This window comes from Trichechus manatus, unplaced genomic scaffold (assembly GCF_000243295.1).
Source record: "Trichechus manatus latirostris isolate Lorelei unplaced genomic scaffold, TriManLat1.0 scaffold00066, whole genome shotgun sequence".
Lineage (NCBI taxonomy): Eukaryota > Metazoa > Chordata > Mammalia > Sirenia > Trichechidae > Trichechus > Trichechus manatus.
This window is the reverse complement of record NW_004444002.1, coordinates 9,844,436-9,864,005: the sequence shown is the minus strand read 5'-3', so window position 1 is coordinate 9,864,005 and position 19,570 is coordinate 9,844,436. Positions and strand designations below refer to the sequence as shown.

The window sequence follows — 19,570 nt, the reverse complement described above, 5'->3', positions numbered from 1 at the left end:
GTCTCTTCAGCTGTCATAGCAGCAATCCAAGTAAACGGTTTTGTATTTTTAAGAAAAATTCAGGAGCTATCAGGTAACCAGTTGATATTTTTTCATTCTTTCTATTGAAAAATTATAATAACTTTTTTTAACCTAATGATGAGGTGCCTAGTTTGGAAATGTAAATGATTGCTACTGGATGTGACAGAGTTCTGTTCATTATATCCTTGGCCAAAGGGAGTAATAAATAGCCTGTCTTCTCTGGCTACACTTTTGTTTCAGTGATGTCAGGCATTAAGATGAAATTTTCACACATTTGCATTCTAAAGTAAGAACAGAAATAAGGTTCTCTGACAATATTTGAATATTAAAATATATTTAAGATACCTAGTAAAATGACTCCACCACCCATCTGTCAGTTTGTTATACTGTGGTGGCTTGTGTGTCACTTTAATGCTGGAAGCTATATCAAATGCCAGCAGGGTCATCTATGGTGGACAGGTTTCAGCAGAGCTTCCAGACTAAGACAGACTAGGAAGAAAAGCCTGTCAACCTACTTCTGGATCACAACAGAATGTTATCTGACTCTGTACTGGAAGATGGGGCTCTAGGTTGGAAGACATTCAAAATACACAGTGGCCATAATAGTGGACTTGAGAATACCAACAATCGTGAAGATAGTACAGGGAATGGGCAGTGTTTTGTTCTGTTATACATGGGGGTTGCCATGAGTCGGAGCTAACTTGACAGCAACTAAAAACGACATTAAAATGACTAATACTTCTTCAGTTTTGAAGTAAATTTATTAAACCACACTAATACTTTAAATCAATATATAGCCTTCCTAATTCTTAGTTTTTTCTTTTTGAAATAAAGAAAAGTGCACAACTTGTTTACTGTGCAGAAAGAATTTTTGATGAGTAATAAATAATTAATTTTGGTTGCAGCACATATTTATCCCAGAATCCACTGAACACCATTTTTTGACATTCTTCCTTTGTTTATTTTGCTCATGTTGGCACTGCTACTTGAAATATTAGTTTCAAGATTTTTGTAGCACCAGGCTAAGACATAGATATAAGTTTAGCCAATACTTTTTTGATGCTTTAAGTTAGTGGAAAAGATAAAGAGGAGATGATACTATGTCTCAGGACCTTCGTATTTGTTATTCCCTCTGCCTAGTTTGCTATGATATCTGCATGGTTAGCTCCGTCACCGCCTTCAGGTCTCTACTCCAGTGAGTGAGGCTTTCTTTCCTTGACCACTCCATTTAAAATAGCATCCTTTCCTGTGTGTCCCACCCCCAGCGCTCCCTATCTCCCTTCGATTCTTGTTTTTTCTTCATATAAACTTTTTACTATCTGACATACTCTATATTTTACTCTTTTATTTACTGTCTGTGTCTTCTCACTGTAATGTGTATTCTGATATTTGTTTACACTAGATATTTTCCAGGCATTGAATAGTTAGTACCTGGCACATTGTAGGCATTCAGCAAATATTTGCTGAATAAATTAATGTATATGTTGAAAACCACATATGTGAATGATGGGCCCCATCTACAATGTTGGACCGGTAGCTCACAGCCAGAGAAAAGTTTGATTTAAGTTTTTTTAAATATGCTAGTACTATTTTTAAAACATTACTGAATTCAAGGAATTAGAAAAGAGTAAGCTATACTAGATGTTGCCTTTACTGAAAACTTTTTAGAAGAATGAAAAGGGTTTTATTGTATCCTATAAGATGAGACTTTGAGTTTTACTGTACCTCACTATTGTCAAGCTCAGTTATGTGCTTGGTTTTTAAATTAACTGTATGATTTTAAAGACCTGAGAAGCCTTTTTCTCAACTTGAGTAGGTCTCAAATTTAAATTGAGTATTGGTCAGTTTCTGTGTATGGGACTTAGCATATTTATAATTCTATAGAACAATAATTTTTTGTAATTACTATTTTATCGGAATGAGATGTTCATTCTGTAGCTACTTATTGTGCACCTGTCATATATAACACAGTGTAGCAGGTCTTGTAAAGATGACAATGATGACGAAGCCTTAGTACCAACCTCCAGGGAATGTATAGTTTATTGGAGGGAAATAAGGCATGAACATAAATAACTACATTAATATACAGATGTTTGTAGTAAGTGCAATGAGAGTTACTGATTTCTAAAGGAAGAGAGGCTTCTACTGATAATAAGAGGCATACACAGGGAATGGCTAGTAGTAAAGTTTAGATGGAGCACAAAATCCATATGGCATAGTAATAAGATGGAAAGTCTGAAAGAATGAATACTTTTGAGCTTAGATCCAGATTGTGAAAGCCTTGAAAACAACACTAGGGAGTTTGGACTTAATTTGGAAGACACTGGGAAACCATTAGTGTACTGAGTAGTATCAAGGGTATTGAAGAAGGGGTATGCAAGGTCAGTTGTTGCTGCATGAGTCACATAGACTAGTTAGGGCTACTGTGGTAGTCATAAGATTTAATAAGGTCCTGAGTTAAGGCGGAACCCTGGTGGCACAGTGGTTAAGAGCTCAGCTGGTAACCAAAAGGTTAGCAGTTCAAATCCACAGCTGCTCCTTGGAAACCATATAGGGCAGTTCTACTCTGTCCTGCAGAGTCGCTATGAGTAGGAGTAGACGCGACGGCAACAGGGGTTTGAGTTGAGGTGATGGAGTGATACTACATCTTGTTTTAGAACATGGGCTCTGGAATCAAAAAAACTCAGTTTCACACCTGGTCCTGACACTTATCCTGACACTTACCTGGTCCTGGCCTTGTCATGTTATTAAACCTGACCCTGTCCTCTATAAAAAGGTGATAATTACAGCACCTACCTCTTTGGGTTGTAAGATTTAGATATGTCTAAAGCCCTCAGCCTGGCACAGAGTAAGTGCTCAATACGTTGTTAGTATTATAAAATGTTTAAAATACTGAATGTTTTAAGGAAGAAGAGAGTCAGAGATAACTACAATTTTGAGCCTTAGTTGTCAGGGTAAATGGTGTCATAAGAGAAACCAGTCAGGAAGTTGATTTTCGGGGGTGGAGAGTGGGGGTTGTCCCTGATTTTAGTTTTTTGAAGATCATTTTTGATGTGCAGTGTGACATCTAGGTGTAAATACTCAGCAGGCTGTTACACTAGAGCCCCAGGGGAGAAGTTAGTCTAAGATATGCTACGTGTTTTTATTCCTGTACAGGTGAAATACTTAAAAGTATGTGGTGAACTTCAAAGGCGTATTTATGCTTTGTTAATAAACTGTTAATAACAATAATCACATTACATGATCTGTTATTAAAGCCTTCACATTTCTTTTCTAATTTTATCCTCACTTAAGTAAGACACTACATTGTAGGCTCCGTTAGAGCACAGACTGTACCTTTTTTGTTTACCATTGTATCCAAAATACCTAGTAGTACAGTGTGTGTAAAGCAGGTCCTCAGTAAATATATACTGAATGAATGAATGTTATATCTTTGTTCTGCAGATGGGCAAAGGCACAGAAAGCTTGTGACTTGCTCAAGTTACACAAGTTGTTAGTGGAGCCAAGACTAGACTGTAGGTCTCTTGACACCTAGCTTTTAGCAATGAGTATGAGAAGGAACAGTTTATAGGCACAAATAATTTCTGTAAATAAACGGTAGCATAATTTGGAATGGCGATGGCATTTTTTAGAGAATCGTGTCAATTACATCAGGTTTATATAACAAATAGGAAAATTATAGTGATGACACATAAAGGAAATCATGAGTTATTACATAGAAAAATAATTATTGAACTTGTCTATGGATTATTATAAAGGATAAAAACCTTTTTTTACTGCTTTCTTTTTTCATAGGGGCATTACTCTAGTGTGCCTTAAATGTGACTTCCTAACTGATTCTTCTGGTTTAGATCTCATGGCTAAACACTTAAGTCAACGTAAAACTCATACTTGCCAAGTTATAAAAGAGAGTGGTATGTATATATAATTGTATTACTTTGGATTTGGATTTTTTGTTTATTCCAATATTTTTGATCAGCCACAGTATGGATTCTTTATGTATTAAATTGATAGTCTCACTCATCATATATGCTGTTTTAAATGTAAAACTTTTCTTCTAATTTTAGTTTCTGAAAATACCTCAACTTCTGCACCCACTTCTGAGTAAGTTTAATTTTCATTCAGTGCATTTTACTTTGATGGATTTTAGCACTGTTGCATTTTTTTAATGTATCATTAATAGAAATGAAAAATATTAAAGTATTTTGTTTTTGTTTTTTTTTTTTTAAAGCTGCTTGTTGAACTAGATTCCTCCCGCTCTATGGAGCTCGTGCAACCTGGTGCAAGACAAGTTGGAATTTCCTAAGTTCAAAGTTCTGAAGTGTTTTCTTACACAAAGGCAGTTTTCTAAGCTCAAAGTTCTGAAGTGTTTTCTTACACAAAAGCAGTTAAACGACCAAGTTCATGACACTAGTTCTCATTACTCAGTTCTTTTCAGCTTTCAGATGGCACTAGATTCTTATTCCACCTTATCTTTGTGTCAGGTTAACATATCTTAACATCTTTTTTTTTCTCCAGTTGCCTCTCTCCAAAAATAACTTTTGTTGCTATGGCCTTTTCTTACTTTGCTTAAAATAATTTGTGTTTTTCTCTGCTGTACTTGCCTTTAGAATATTACATTCCAAACGATATGGCTGTTCATCTTCTTTTGTCTGTTTTGTCTGCTTTCTTTGTTAATTTCTTACAAGTCTTACATTTTTAGGTCAGATAGCTGTCTTTTCTCCCATTCCTTGTCTGTCATTGTTCTATTTTTCCTATTTTTCAGATGTGGAAGCAACACAGAAATTTCAAAAAATATCCAGGGTACTCCTGGACAGTGTCCCCCTTCGATGGACACAACTGATGCCTGTTCTCTCTTTCCAAGAAATGTGAATAATTTGACTGTGAGATCTCCTCTAGTTTGTGGCCTCAAGAAATCATATCTTGGGGAGAGTACCTTTCTACATGACTGGCCTCCCGTAAGGCTGGTGCTGATTTGGCCAGAGATGACCTCAAAGCCCACCAAATTGAGCACATCTCCCCACTGTGGGCTTTGGCTTTTGATCTTGAGCTTATGGTTCGATTCTGACCAAGAAAAGCCCATCAAATCAATGCTTCAACATCCAAGTTGAAGTTTAATCATTTTGGCTGCTGCCCTTTAATCTTCCTCTAGCATGCATGCAGTCCAAGGAATACTAAAGTTCTGGTTGTGTAGAGACCAAGGTTACTTTCATGTTCTTACAACAAGTTTCTAAAATTACAGTTCCAAAGTTATACTTTTTTGTACTGTCATTTGAAGTTTTATCCAGTATTAACTCTAGGAATTAATCAGCAATATTAATATTCAGATTTTTTTCTTTTTTTTTTAATTTAATTTAATTTTGGTAACTTGATTTTATGTTTTCTCTAAAGTTTTTGATGTCCATTTTGTTATGTATGTCTACTTTTATGTTCTTCTTTTGTAAAACTTTTGTTCCGTGCTTGTTTTGTTTTGTTAAGAATTTCGAGATTCCTTAGACTCCTACAGATTTTATGTAGCTACCTATAGGGTTGCTATAAGACAGCACACAACAGCAACAACATCACCAGTTGGTAGCTTTTTAATTTGGCAGTTGTTCAGACCAGCAGACATTAGTACATCCTCTGTCTGTCTCAGAACTGTCATTACTAACATTATCTTAATGTTTGTGAGTTCAAAGATACAAAGAATTGGTGAAAACTCTTCTTAACAGACCTTAAAACAAGTTTTAAAGTTACACTTCTGTATATCTACTACATAATATCTTCTTAGTCATTAATGTAGTTCCTTTGGATAAAGATAATATATTCAAAAATATTGGGACCAAAAATGCACTTGTTTCTTGCCCATATATATATAGATGTATATTTTTTTTAATTTTGTGTTTGTTTATTTTGGTTACATTGAATATAGATTTGCTGAACAGTTTTGATGTTATTACTTATTTTTTTAATAAAATTTGAATTACTCAAGTGCCTTGGTAATTATTTTCTAATAAATAACTTCTTATAAAAGCTATAGATTTTATCATATAAATAAGAGAATTGCTTTACTTGTTTCATGGAGCCCTAATTACTTGGCCTGCAGGCTGAGAGCTTTATCTGCTTAGTGTATCTTGCACTTTTTCCTCCAGCACAATGAAAACATCACTATACTTTACTGATTTCTTGAATTTTAAAGACTAGCAACATTCCCTTTGTGATCTTAATAACCATGAAGGTAGGCAAAGCTCTGAAGTTAAGACTCAATTATAAGTCATGCTTTACTCTAAAATCAGAACTTCTTGAATTATACTTTGAAACAGAATTCTCCTTGCAATTTATAATCAAAAGAGATTAATCCATTCGTTTTAATTTTCCAAACTGATTTCTGCTGTGAATGATTTTCCAAAATCTCCAAAAATGGCTTGGTTCTTAGTAGCAAACTTGGTGATATTCCAGTCTTTATTTCCTTATCTATCTCTAGGATGTTTTCTCATCCACCCCATATCTACTCCTTTTTTTTTTTAAGTTTCAAGCTTTTGCCCGGAAATAATAGTGTCTTTCCATCATTAACAGAAATTCTCTTTTCATTTATAAATATTTTATCTGCCTTGGTCATAGTTGAAAAATATGGTAGACCACATTCTAACTATAGCAACATTGTAGGAGGAGTACTGCTTTGTGGGTGCAGAGGAGGGTAGTAGAGGATAGAGCCTGAGAGGTCATGTGGACCATGTAGGGCCTTATAGGCAAGTGTAAGGATTTTACTCTGGAAGGAAGGATTATAGGATTTTAACTAGAGAAATATTTTACATCTCAATAAAAAAATGCAAAAAAAAATCCTTAAATACAGAATAGTGTCATAACAGGATCACTCTAGCTGCTGTTGTGAGAATAAGCTGTCGGGGACCAAGGACAGAATCAGGGAGATCAGTTAGGAGGTTATTGTAAAAATCCAGGAGAAATGATAGAGGCTTAGATTAGGATGGTAGCAGTGTAGGCGATAAGTGGTTCGATTTTGGATATATCTTGAAGGTTGAGCCAACAGATTTTGTTGATGGTTTGGATGTGAGGTGTGAGAGAAGGTGTTGAGGACAGTACAGCTATTAACCTGAGCAACTTTAACAATGATGTTGATATTAACTGGGAAGACTGAGGGAAAGATTTGGGAGGGAAGTTGAGGACTTCGATTTGTGACACATTTGAGTTTGAGATGCCTATGAGATATCCAAGTGGGTATATCATGGACATTAGGATGGATGACTTGGGAGTTTAGGGGAGAGGTCCAGTCTGTCAGTACAGCTGTCATGAGACTGTGTGAGATCACCAAGGGATAGAGTAGAGACTGAGAAAAGGCCAAGGTGCGTAGACAGCTCTGGGGCATTCCAACACTAAGAGGTTGGGGAGATGAGAAGGAGTCGGCGCAGGGGATGAGGAGTGGCCAGTGATGAGGAATACCAAGGGAGGGGTGGTATCCTTGAAGCCTCAGGTGCCCTATTTGTACAACATGGGTGCTAACTTAATTCTAGAGTTCTGGAATTCTATTTTGATTATACGTAAACGTCACTTATCATTTGTTCTATGAGAAAACGAATTCAGATTACCACATAAAGTTATCCCCAATAGCAGAAACAGGGACTCTTTCAATCTTGAGAAAATTAAATGTTTCCATTGCACCCAAACCCACAGCCGTCAAGTCGATTCCGATTCATAGCGACCTGGGCATGGTTAATTTTCTCCATGTTCTCTTGTAGAGATAATTCTCTCCCATTTCTATATAAGAAGGTATCTAGGTCTAGAACTAATGTCCATAATTTATAATTTATAAATGGTCTGCAAAATAAAGGTTCCACGGTCAATAGTAGGAACTACTAGGTTAAAGTTAAATAGATTCTTTATTGTGGGATTTTTCATGCAACATGTAGCCTCTGATTCCCCAAGAAAAAACTTAGCAGGCACTTATTTTACCCTGGAATTTTCCCCAAAAAAAACTTAGTAACTTCTTGATATTAATCTCTATAGCATGTGGAAAATTTTGATTTACAATAATCATTCTTCAGATTTTCTGAATTGGGGGAAGTAAAATGTTAAGTGAGGGTGTTGACTAAGGTGGACTCCTAGACATAAATCATTTGTAAGGTGACAAGCTCCCAGACAGAGCTGGAGAAAAAAGTAGAACAAAATTCTAACTCAGAAAAAAAAAAAAAAAAAAAGACCAGACATACTGGTCTGACAGAGACTGGAGAAACCCTGAGAGTATGACCCCCGGACTCCCTTTTAGTTCAGTACTGAAGTCACTCCTGAGGTTCACCCTTCAGCCAAAGATTAGGCAGGCCCATAAAACAAAACGAGACTAAATGGGCACAGCAGCCCAGGGGCAAGGACGAGAAGGCAGGAGAGGACAGGATAGCTGGTAATGGGGAGCCCAAGGTTGAGAGGGGGAGAGTATTAACATGTCATGAGGTTGGCAACCAGTGTCACAAAACAATATGTGTATTAATTGTTTAATGAGAAACTAATTTGCTCTGTAAACCTTCATCTAAAATACAATTAAAAATAAATCTCCAGAAAAAAAAAAATCACTAACTCACTGTCTTAGTCATCTAGTACTGCTGTAACAGAAATACCACAAGTGGATGGCTTTAACAAAGAGAAATTTTTTTCCTCACAGTAAAGTAGGCTAAAAGTCCAAATTCAGAACGTCAGCTCCAGGGGAAGGCTTTCTCTCTCTGTCGGCCTTCTCATCAATCTTTCCCGAACTACAAGCTTCTCTGTGCAGAGACCCCGGATCCAAAGGACACGCTCTACTCCCAGCACTGCTTTCTTGGTGGTATGAGGCCCCCCACTCTCTGCTTGCTTCTCTTTTATCTCTTATAAGATGAAAGGTGGTGCATGCCACACTCCAGGGAAAGTCGCTTTACATGGATCAGAGATGTAACCTTTTAGTAAGGGTGCTAACAATCCTACCTTAATCCTCTTTAACATAAAATTACAATCAAAATGGAGGACGACCACACAATACTGGGAATCATGGCCCAGCCAAATTGATGCACACATTTTTGAGGGGACATAATTCAATCCATGACACACACACACAAAAAAAAGACCAGACTTACCGGTCTGACACAGACTAGAGAAACCTGAGAGTATGGCCCCTTGTCACCCTTACAGCTCAGCAATGAAGTCACTCCTGAGGTTCACCCTTCAGCCAAAGATTAGACAGGCCCATAAAACAAAACAAGACTAAATGGGCACACCAGCCCAGGGGCAAGGACAAGAAGGCAGGAGGGGACAGGAAAGCTGGTAATAGGGAACCCAAGGTCGAGAAGGGGAGAATGTTGACATGTCATGAGGTTGGCAACCAATGTCACAAAACAATATGTGTATAAATTGTTTAATGAGAAACTTGTTTGCTTTGTAAACCATCTAAAGTACAATAAAAAAATGAAAAATCATTTGTAAGGTGGAGTATATAACGAGGCTGGCAATATATGTTTTCATATTTCTATAAATTATTTTATCAGGGAAAATTTATGCTTATTAGTATGCTTACAAAAGTCTAAGAAATACAGAACTGGGACAGACCAGTTATTTTTGTTGAAGAGCATGGTTACATGACTTCTAACCCAAGAAGCTTAAGACTATCTTAATTATTTCTACCGTCTTCCTATAACTCATTATGCTCAGCTTATCACTGTACTTACTTTTCTTGAAACTATGACTATTTTTGATCTATTATTATCTATTAAGGGCTTTCTTAATCTGTAACGTTTTACTTCCTGCTTAAATAGCTTCAACAGATCTTCCTTGATGTTAGGATTAGGAGGTTTGAGTAAACCCCCTTAAACCCTTAAAGGGGCAGTGTGGTGGGTGGTTAAGAGTTCATGCTCTACAGCAAACTGCCACTTACTAGTGTGTAACTTTGGGCAAGTTAGTTGACTTCTGTGCCCCAGTTTTTTCATTTGTAAAATGAAGATTTTACAACACCTACTCTTATGGTTATTGAGGGAATTAAATGAGCTAATGTGTATATACACCCTGGTGGTGCAGTGGTTAAGAGCTTGGCTGCTAACCAAAAGGTTGGCAGTTTGAATCCACCAGCTGCTCCTTGGAAACCCTATGGGGTAGTTCTTCTCTGTCTTACAGGGTCGCTGTGAGTCGGAATCAACTTGACAGCATTTTGTTTTAATGTGTATAAAGCACTTAGAACAGTAACTGGCACATAAACACTAACAATGTAAGTCATTATAGTTACTATTAATCTTAACCTATTACTACCCTTCATGATTTTATTTCTGTGTTTGTTTTATTCAGATAGAAAACAGTTGATGTTGAGTCGACTCTGACTCAGGGTAACCCCATGTGTGTCAGGGTAGAACTGCACTCCATAGAGTTTTTTTTTTTTTTCTATTTTGTTGTTGAGAATATACACAGCAAAATATACACCAATTCAACAGTTTCTACATGTACAATTTAGTGACATTGATTACGTTCTTTGAGTTGTGCAACCATTCTCACACTCCTTTTCTGAGTTGTTCTTCCCCCATTAACAGAAATTCACTGCCCCCTAAGGTTCCTATCTGATCTTTCAAGTTGCTGTTGTCACTTTGATCTCATATAGGTAGTTTTTAAAGGAGCATAATGCTCAAGGAAGATCTTTTTTACTAGTTAAGCTAAACTATTGTTTGGTTTTAAGAAGATTTCAGGGGATATGTTTGGTTTAAGGTTTAAAGATTATCTCAGGGAAATAGTTTCAGGGATTCATCCAACCTTCATGGCTCCAGGAAGTCTGTAGTCCATGAGAATTTAAAATTCTGTTCTATATTTCCCCCCTTTTGATCAGGATTCTTCTATAGAATCTTCGATCAAAATGTTCAGTAATGATAGCCAGGCACCATCCAGTTCTTCTGGTCTCATGGCGAAAGAGGCAGTTGTTTATGGAGGCAATTAGCCACACATTCCATATCCTCCTTCTATTCCTGACTCTCCTTCTTTCTCTGGTGCTCCAGGCAAATCGAGACCAAATGTTGTGCCTTGGATGACCACTTGCAAGCTTTTAAGACCCCAGGCACTATGCAACGAACTAGGCGGTAGAACAGAGGCACTAAACATGTTATTAGGTCAGTTAACTTGGATGTCCAATGAAACCGTGACCCTAAACCTCCAAACCAAGAAACCAAATCCCATTAGGATTTGGGTTGTATATAAGCGGGATCAACAGCTACTTTTTTTTTTTTTTTTTGGTCTTTATTTTAAATATGTCTATCACACAACTTTTTCCAATTCAACTTTTTCCAGGTGTACAGCTTACTGAATTGACAGCAATTACAGTAATCGGTTCATAGGATTTTCAATGGCTGATTTTTCAAAGTAGATCACCAAGTCTGTCTTACATGGTGCCTTTGGGTGGACTCAAACCTCCAACCTTTCAGTTATGGTTGTTGTTGTTAGGCGCCGTCAAGTCAGTTCCGACTCATAGCGACCTTATGTACAACAGAACGAAACACTGCCCGGTCCTGCACCATCCCCGTGATCGTTGCTGTGCTTGAGCCCATTGTTGCAGCCACCGTTAATTCATCTTGTGGAGGGCCTTCCTCTTTTTCACTGACCCTCCACTTTATCAAGCATAATGTCCTTCTCCAGGGACTGGTCCCTCCTGATAACATGTCCAAAGTATGTGAGACAAAGTCTTGCCGTCCTCCCTTCTAAGGAGCATTCTGGCTGTACTTCTTCCAAGACAGATTTGTTTGTTCTTTTGGCAGTCCATGGGTTATTCAATATTCATCACCAACACCATAATTCAAAGGTGTCAATTCTTCTTCGGTCTTCCTTATTCATTGTCCAGCTTTCGCATGCATATGAGGTGATTGAAAACACCATGGCTTGGGTCAGGCACACCTTAGTCTTTAAGGTGACATCTCTGCTTTTCAACACTTTAAAGAGGTCTTTTGCAGCAGATTTGCCCAATGCAATGCACTGATTTTTTGACTGCTGCTTCCATGGGTGTTGATTGTGAATCCAAGTAAAATGAAATCCTTTACAACTTCAATATTTTCTCCGTTTATCATGATGTTGCTTATTGGTCCAGTTGTGAGGATTTCTTTATGTTGAGGTGTAATCCATACTGAAGGCTGTAGTCTTTGGTCTTCATCAGTAAGTGCTTCAAGTCCTCTTCACTTTCAGCAAGCAAGGTTGTGTCATCTGCATAATGCAGGTTGTTAATGAGTCTTCCTCCAAGCCTGATGCTACATTCTTCTTCATATAGTCCAGCTTCTCAGATTATTTGATCAGCATACAGATTGAATAAGTATGGTGAAAGGATACAACCCGGATGCACACCTTTCCTGACTTTAAACCATGCAGTATCCCTTTGTTCTGTTGGAACGACTGCCTCTTCATCTATGTACAGGTTCCTCATGAGCACAGTTAAGTGTTCTGGAATTGCTGTTCTTCGCAATGTTATCCAGAAATCAGCCAGTGAAAACCTTCCAGTTAATGGCCCTAATCTTCAGACTATCTTTCATTTGAATCATCCCTTTCACAGTAGCTACTGTTACTTTCACAATCATTTCTGTTAACTTTGTTTTCCTAACCTAGTGTGTCTTTATTGAGAGTTATTGTCAAAGCACATAGTACTAAAGATAGCCATACCATTAGATTTTGGTGTCTCAAGTTCACTAGGCTTATGTTTAGGGAATATCTATGAAGCTTCTAGGTTTATTTTAATCATTAACTGTATTTTCTAAATAGTAATTGGAGTATTTTCCCTAAATTATACTTCCTTATACTTGACCACACAATGGTTCACTTAAGATTCATTCACTTCTCTGATTTTGAGATCCTTCTGCAGCCTCACTCCTGTGACTTTGGTATTTGACCACCTGGAAAAGCTTACTATCATCAGCAAACTTGGAGAAGCTACTGTGCATCTTCACACTGAACAATATCTTTATCCGTACCACTGTGAGGTATGGTGGTATGAAAGGAGTGCGGCCCTGAAATAAGACATGCCTAGGTTTAAATCTGGGTTTTGTGATCTAATCAGCTGTGTAGCCATGAGTAAAGTACTTTTAACCTGGCTGAGCCTCAGCTTCCTCATCAGTGAAAGATACCAAAAAAACCAAACCCATTGCTGCCAAGTTGATTCTGACTCATAGTGGCCCTATAGGACAGAGTAGAACTGCCCCATAGGGTTTCCAAGGAGTGACTGGTGGATTCGAACTGTCGACCTTTTGGTTAGCAGCCTGAGCTCTTAACCACTGCGTCACCAGGGCTCCAAACAAAATATGGTATAGTCATATAATGAAATATTTGGCCACAAGCCCTGGCATCTCACACCAACTCCCATCGGCTATCCAAGATGGAGGCATTAGCTTCAGGCCCAAGAGCACTTCCTCCTCTCAGTCTTGAGAAGATTAAGAGAAGTTAGCCTTGTGGTTCATGATCTGCAGTTAGACATTCCTGGGTTTAAACCCTGCTCTAACACTTGGCAGTTGCGTGACCCTAGGCAAGATGCTCTGATCATCCTGTACCTCAGAGGTTATTGTGAAGATTAAGCACGACAATCCATGTTAAGCACAGAAAATAGTACTTAACAGTACAGAGTAAACTCTCAGTAAATGTTAGCTGCCATTAATAACTGTTTTTATTTTAGTTGGAGGTATAGAGTCCAAACACTAGGCAAGGTCTCATTGTATCCTTCCCACTGAAGATCTCCCTGGAACCATAGGCAGGGCAATACTTTGGAGACCTCCCCTTTATCTGACGCATCAGGGTTTCCACCAGCGGTTGGTGGGTAAAGGGTAGGCCAGGTGTTTTATCTATGCTTTTACCTGAAGCTTCCTCGGGTACTTTATGTACAAGGGTCACATTACTGACTGGGGAAAGGATTAAGTGCCAACTACAGGGTCAGATCAGGTCATACGGTCCGTTTCTCATTCTAACTGCATCATGACATAGGGGAATCTCTTTGTGCCCCCAGTGGTATCTCTTAAGACCACCAGGGCTATTTACCTAACCAGCTTCAAAATCTTCAGGTGAGGTACTTCTCAATGACTCCCCTCCCTCCCTGCTGCAGGCTAGTAGCTCTTACCAGGATTCACAGATTTCCCTTAGGAGAGTTAAGTCCCAATGATTTGGTGAAGGTAGCTTAGGGCACCCTCAACCCATATCCTTTTCTGAGGGTAACCTTCTTGGTCTAGGTGTCCAAGTGCCCAGACTGGGACCAGGATTAGCTCCTTCTCTATGGACTTCTATCCCAGGTCACTACCAGTCAGAAAATCTCCTCCTGGGAAACCCTGTCCTAGCTTCACTAATGTTACCAGCAGGGGGCACACAGCACAGCAGACAGGTAATCTCTTTACTATCAATCTTGTGTCTTCAGTCCCAAGTGGTACTCACAGTGTGGAAGTGTTTATCCTCGGGATAAGTCTTCAGTTATCTCTCGTGGTTAACAGGCTCTTACCTACTAAATACAGGTGAACAGTCCATTTGGTATGACTGGAAATTTCATTTCTCATAAATTCAGGGCCTGAAAGGATCTACCTCATCAGTCTGGGATCCATCGTTACCCAGGTTGCCCTTGGGTCCACACAGCCTGTTTTGAAGCTCTGGCTTGGGAAAGGTAGTTTCTGATTTTAGGGTTCATCATGAGGCCTAGGGTAGACACAGACACACACAGAGAGACCTGGAGGCACGTCTGACATTTTAAAAATACAAATTTCTAATTGGCTAATGTTGTGTTATATATATATTTACAGCAATTAAAAAATTTTCTAGATCCTGCCTCCAGATCTACTAGATCAGTGTCTGGGGCTAGCGCCCCAAGAATCTGTACTTTAACAAGTCCCCAAATGATTTTATCCAGTGGTTGTGAATGAGCATTCAGGAACCATTAAACTAATCTCTGAGGTCCCCATCTCAGTTCTGCACCCCAGGACCAACCCTTAGAGGTGTGGACACCCAGTTCTCTGCTTCTCCAACAGGTTTTCAAGAAAGGGATAGCTTCATGGTCTCATAAATGGTGGTTTCTGGTTATAAGGTTAATGGAAAAGATTCAAAGGGAATCTCTGGGGCCTCTATGTCAGTTCTGCTGTCCCAGTGCCAACCCTTAGAGGTGTGGACATTCAAGGGGACTTGGAGTCAGAACAAGGTGTCAAACCAGTGGCTGCTCCGTTTGAATCATGCTGGGTTCTTCGAGGGCCTCGGAAGTGGTTCAAGAGTCTAGGCCAGCCCTTCCAGAGGGAGCAAGGCCCCTCCCAGTGAGGAGATGAGGAATGAGGTGGAGAATCTCTTGAAGATATGGCAGCAACTCTGTCTCCTCAGATGTTATTGTTGCTGTTAGGTGCTGTCTAGTCAATTTCTACTCGTAGTAAGTCCATGTGACAGTGTAGAACTGTCCCCACGGGATTTTCTAGGCTGTAATCTTTATGGGAGCAGACGGCCAGGTCTTTCTCCTGCAGAGCCACTGGGTGGGTTTGAACCACTAACCTTTTGGTTAGCAGCTGAGCGTTTAACCATTGTGATACCAGGGCTCCTTCCTCAGACGTTACAAGAGAATAATTACTGGCCTTTCTCTGCAGCTGCTGCTCAAAGTTGCAGGAGAAGCTGTGCCTTGCTCTCCAGGAAGCTCTCGGCACATCCACGCCTCTCCACCCCACCACCCTCAACACGCACACTCAGGGTGGGGTGTGGGCTGCAGTCAGGCTCACTTGTCCTATGGGCTTCTCCAGCTGTTCTGGGCTGGATTTCCCTCCCCAGCACTGCTCTAGGTGGTGGTGCTCAGAGCAGCATTTGGTCTTGGGTTCTCTGACAGAAGGACCCTGCTGACACAGTCCTCAGCCTCAGGGACTCAGCCAGAGAGAAGCCTCAGGCTGGATCCGGGGCCTGAGCAAATGAGCAGGTACTGGGGAAGAGATAGTCCTGTGAGAGCCCAGCAGCAAGATCCTGCAGCCCCAAAGGCTGAGCAGCACAGTCAAGCTGGCCCTGTAGCTCCCAGCTATTGTAGGGGGCTCCTTTGGCCCAGAGCTGACCCTCTTTCTGCTAGCCACATGAGCTTCTTGGAGGTGTCTGGTCAGGGTGCCCTACTCAGTGAAGAATGTCCCAGTCTGGCCACCTGAATTTTGAATGGCCTGCTGGCCAAGCCCCCATGGGCTGGGGGGCTGGCTGTAGTAAACCTGGAACCTTTGCAGGGGTCATGGAGCTTGGAACTAGCTGGAAAGGCAGTATAATATCCTAGAAAGAGTCCTGACTTGAAGTTGGACAGATCTCACTTCACCACTTACTACCTTGAACAAGTTACTAAATCTCACGGTACATCCATTTTCTTATCTGTAAAATGAAAATCATTTATCCGCACCCCCTAGGGCTGAAGGAGCATTAAGTGAGGTGGTGAATGAATGTATATAAAGTGCTTAAGCATGGTGCTTGGCACATAATAGTCCCTGGAATATTAGTAGTTGTTTCTCCAGGTCATATCTCTAGCACAGGCAAAGCCCCGAGGGTACAGATCTATAAAGTGAAGAGGAACTGTAGAGAGAGCGCCCATCATGGATAGTTCCAGAGACACAGTGAAACCAAATAAGGAACCTGGAAATACCCTGCTTCCCTTGAATTCCCTCACTCTTCACCCTCACAAGTGTCTCATGGTTCTCTGGCCTCCTGAGTTCCCTTCTGCCAGATATGCTAGGTACAGCCCATCCCCAAGTCCTCTCCCTCAATGTAAGAGAGGCTTGAGCACCACAGTGCCACCTGGCTGTTGCCATCAGTCAGTTCTGGGGCTAGGAAAGGCATCTTACTAGCAATGCTAAAACAAACCAGTTGCTGTTGATTGCGACTCATGGTGATCCCATGTGTGTCAAAGTAGAACTATCTCCACAGAGTCCTCAATGGCTGATTTTTTGGAAGTACATTGCCAGGGCTTTCTTCTGAGGCACCTCTGGGTGAACTTGAACCTCTAACCTTTCAATTATTATCTGAGTGCACTAACCGTTTGCACCACCCAGTAGTAGCACTACTACTAGCAATGCTAGGATTCCATTGCAATTTCCCGGTTCCATACTGGGATACCGTCTTCTCCTGTATCCTAACATCCAGGGAGGGAAACTGGGTACCCCAGTAAGAGATCAAGAGAAGATCTGGGTGGAGCCCGGAGAGTCTCAGGATTCCTGGGGCCACAGTGAGGAAATACAGGGCTTCTTGGCTGTCCCCAGGTGGCTGAGGGAGAACAACTTCATAATGAGGGACGAGACAGGATCAGGTAGGTGAGGCACAAAGGATAGAGCCAGGCGGGGTTGATGAGTGCCTGCTATTTGCAGCAAAATTGCCACAGGCTTGGCAGGACCAAAAGGTAAGAGTCTGGGGGAAGGCTTCCGAGTCCAGTGTTTGAGGTGAGGGGCCTACACTGAGGAGTCTCCCAGGAATGGTGTCTATCCTTTCGTAGAGGAGCTAAAAAAAAAAAAAAAAAAAAGTGAGGCTTTTCCCTCTTGCATGTCAGCAAGCCTGCTGAATCTTTCCAAACTGAGTCTGGATGGTGCTCAAACCTTCCACTGGCTTCTCACTGCATTCAATAAAACCCATACTCCCTGCCTGACCTGCAGGGCCCTGTTTGACCTGGCTTCATCTGCTTCTCTGTCCTACCTCCTACCGCTCTCTCCCTCCATCACTGTGTTCCAGTCAAATGCCAGCCTCCTTCCTGTTCCTCAAACGAGCCCACCGTACTCCTGCCTCTGGGCCTTGGAGGTTGCTCTTTCCTCTGCTTGGAATTCTCTTCCCTCTGAGCTCATGGCTGGGTTGCTTTTCTTCACTCAGTTCTCAGCTCAATTGCTATCTCTTCAAAGATGTCTTTTCAGACCACTCTGTCTAATATGTTGCCCTACCCTGCCTTCCTCACTTTCTGTCCTTTTACCTTCTTCATTGCCTTCCGAGTCCTTATCACTACCTCAGATTATTTCGTTTATTTATTTCTTTTCTTGTTCAGTGTCTGTCTCCTTTGTGAGGGCAGAATTTTATTTCATTCACCTATGTATCCCTCTCAAGGAGTCCTGGTGGTGCAGTGGTTAAAGCACTCAAAATGCTAACCGAAAGGTCTACAGTTTGAACCCACCAGCTGTTCCACGGAAGAACGATGTGGCAATCTGTTTCCATAAAGATTACAGCCTTGGAACCCCCATGGGGCAGTTCTACTCTGTCCTATAGGGTCGCTGTGAGTTGGAATTGACTTGGCAGCAACGTATATGTATCCCCAGGGCTTAGAACAGTGCACATAGTAGGCACTCAGTAAATGTTTGTGGAATGCCTGCAAGATGTCAGAGGCAAGCCAGGTGTAAGAAGAGGCAGTCCTGGCTGGAGGACTCAGCGTGTTGTCATACCTTGGCCCTGTTACAACAGAAAGAGGCAGACCAAGAGGGGCCGGGCCCTGGACTGAAATGCAGCCATTAGGATGGATAAGTGCACCTGTAGCCAGGCCTCAGGGGCCAAAAGATGCCACACCAGCAGGTTGTGTCCTGGGCGAGGAGTCCGCAGCTGGAGTCTGGCACAAGGTCACGGGGTAGTCCATGAGGGAGACGCATAACAACAGGGATTTCAGCAGGCAGTTCAGCAGCAGACAACAGGACCCCAGCTCCTGGGTGAGATTCAGGGGCAAGGTGTTGGGTGGGGACAACTGGTAAGAAAATGCAGTCTGGGGTACAGGAGTCCCTGAGTGGTGCAAAGAGTTAATGCGATCAGCCGAAGAAAGGCCTGGCGATTTACTTCCGAAAAATCAGCCATCGAAAACCCTGTAGAGCACAGTTCTATTCTGACACACGTGGGGTCGCCATGAGTTGGAATCGACTTCACTTTAGGCTACTGGTTACTGGTTAACTGGGGTACTAAGCAAGTTCCAAAGACTGGGCTGAGCCTGCAGGTTGGGCAGGAGTGGGGTGGGGAGCAGGGTGTTGGCCAGTGCAGGAGGAAGAGCACTGCCCAGACAAGGCAGGTAGGACCTGACGGGCTGTTATTTGTTTGGCCAGAAGCACATCTGGTGTGTGTTACCTGTGCTGTCTGAGGGGCAGACCTGCATACATCTACAGGGGAAAGTGCTCTGAAGCTTTCTGCCTGGACCCTCTCACAGAGGGATTCCAACAAGAAAGTCCCCCTTAAGGAGCACTCCCTCTTCCCTGCAAAAAAAAAGGAATCTACGTGGAGCTAGTGTAATTATGTCTTTTCTAGCCACTTTTAGTTACTTTAACAATTGAACAAGGGCTTTCACATCAATAGGACCGAATGTATAAGATATACCTACAGGACTCTCCTGCTCAATAACCACCAAAGAGCAAAGGAGAATGAAGAACACCAAAGACACAAGGAAAATATTAGCCCAAGAGACAGAAAGGGCGACATAAACCAGAGACTTCATCAGCCTGAGACCAGAAGAACTAGATGGTGCCCAGCTACCACCAATGACTGCCCTGACAGGGAACACAGCAGAGAGTCCCGGATGGAGCATGAGAAAAGTGGGGTGAAGAACTCAAATTCTAGTAAAAAGACCAGACTTAATGGTCTGACTGACAGTGGAGGAACCCCAGAAAGC

At 41.1% G+C, this 19,570-nt stretch overlaps 1 protein-coding gene across 4 annotated transcripts in view; it reads left to right on the top strand.

Annotated features, from left to right (window-relative positions):
• Window positions 1-6,370, top strand: part of ZNF280C (zinc finger protein 280C) — a 51,279-nt gene extending 44,909 nt beyond the window's left edge. For 3 of the 4 annotated variants that reach the window (XM_023734296.1, XM_023734297.1, XM_004379650.2), the window contains 4 exons: window positions 11-73; window positions 3,817-3,935; window positions 4,089-4,125; window positions 4,253-6,370. In XM_023734296.1, the coding sequence (XP_023590064.1) occupies window positions 11-73; window positions 3,817-3,935; window positions 4,089-4,125; window positions 4,253-4,268 (235 nt within the window). In that variant the 3' untranslated portion in view covers window positions 4,269-6,370. The remainder of the gene's footprint in view (window positions 1-10; window positions 74-3,816; window positions 3,936-4,088; window positions 4,126-4,252) is intronic. The other variant, XM_023734298.1, reaches the window with a different exon arrangement.
• The last annotated feature ends 13,200 nt before the right edge of the window (window positions 6,371-19,570 follow it).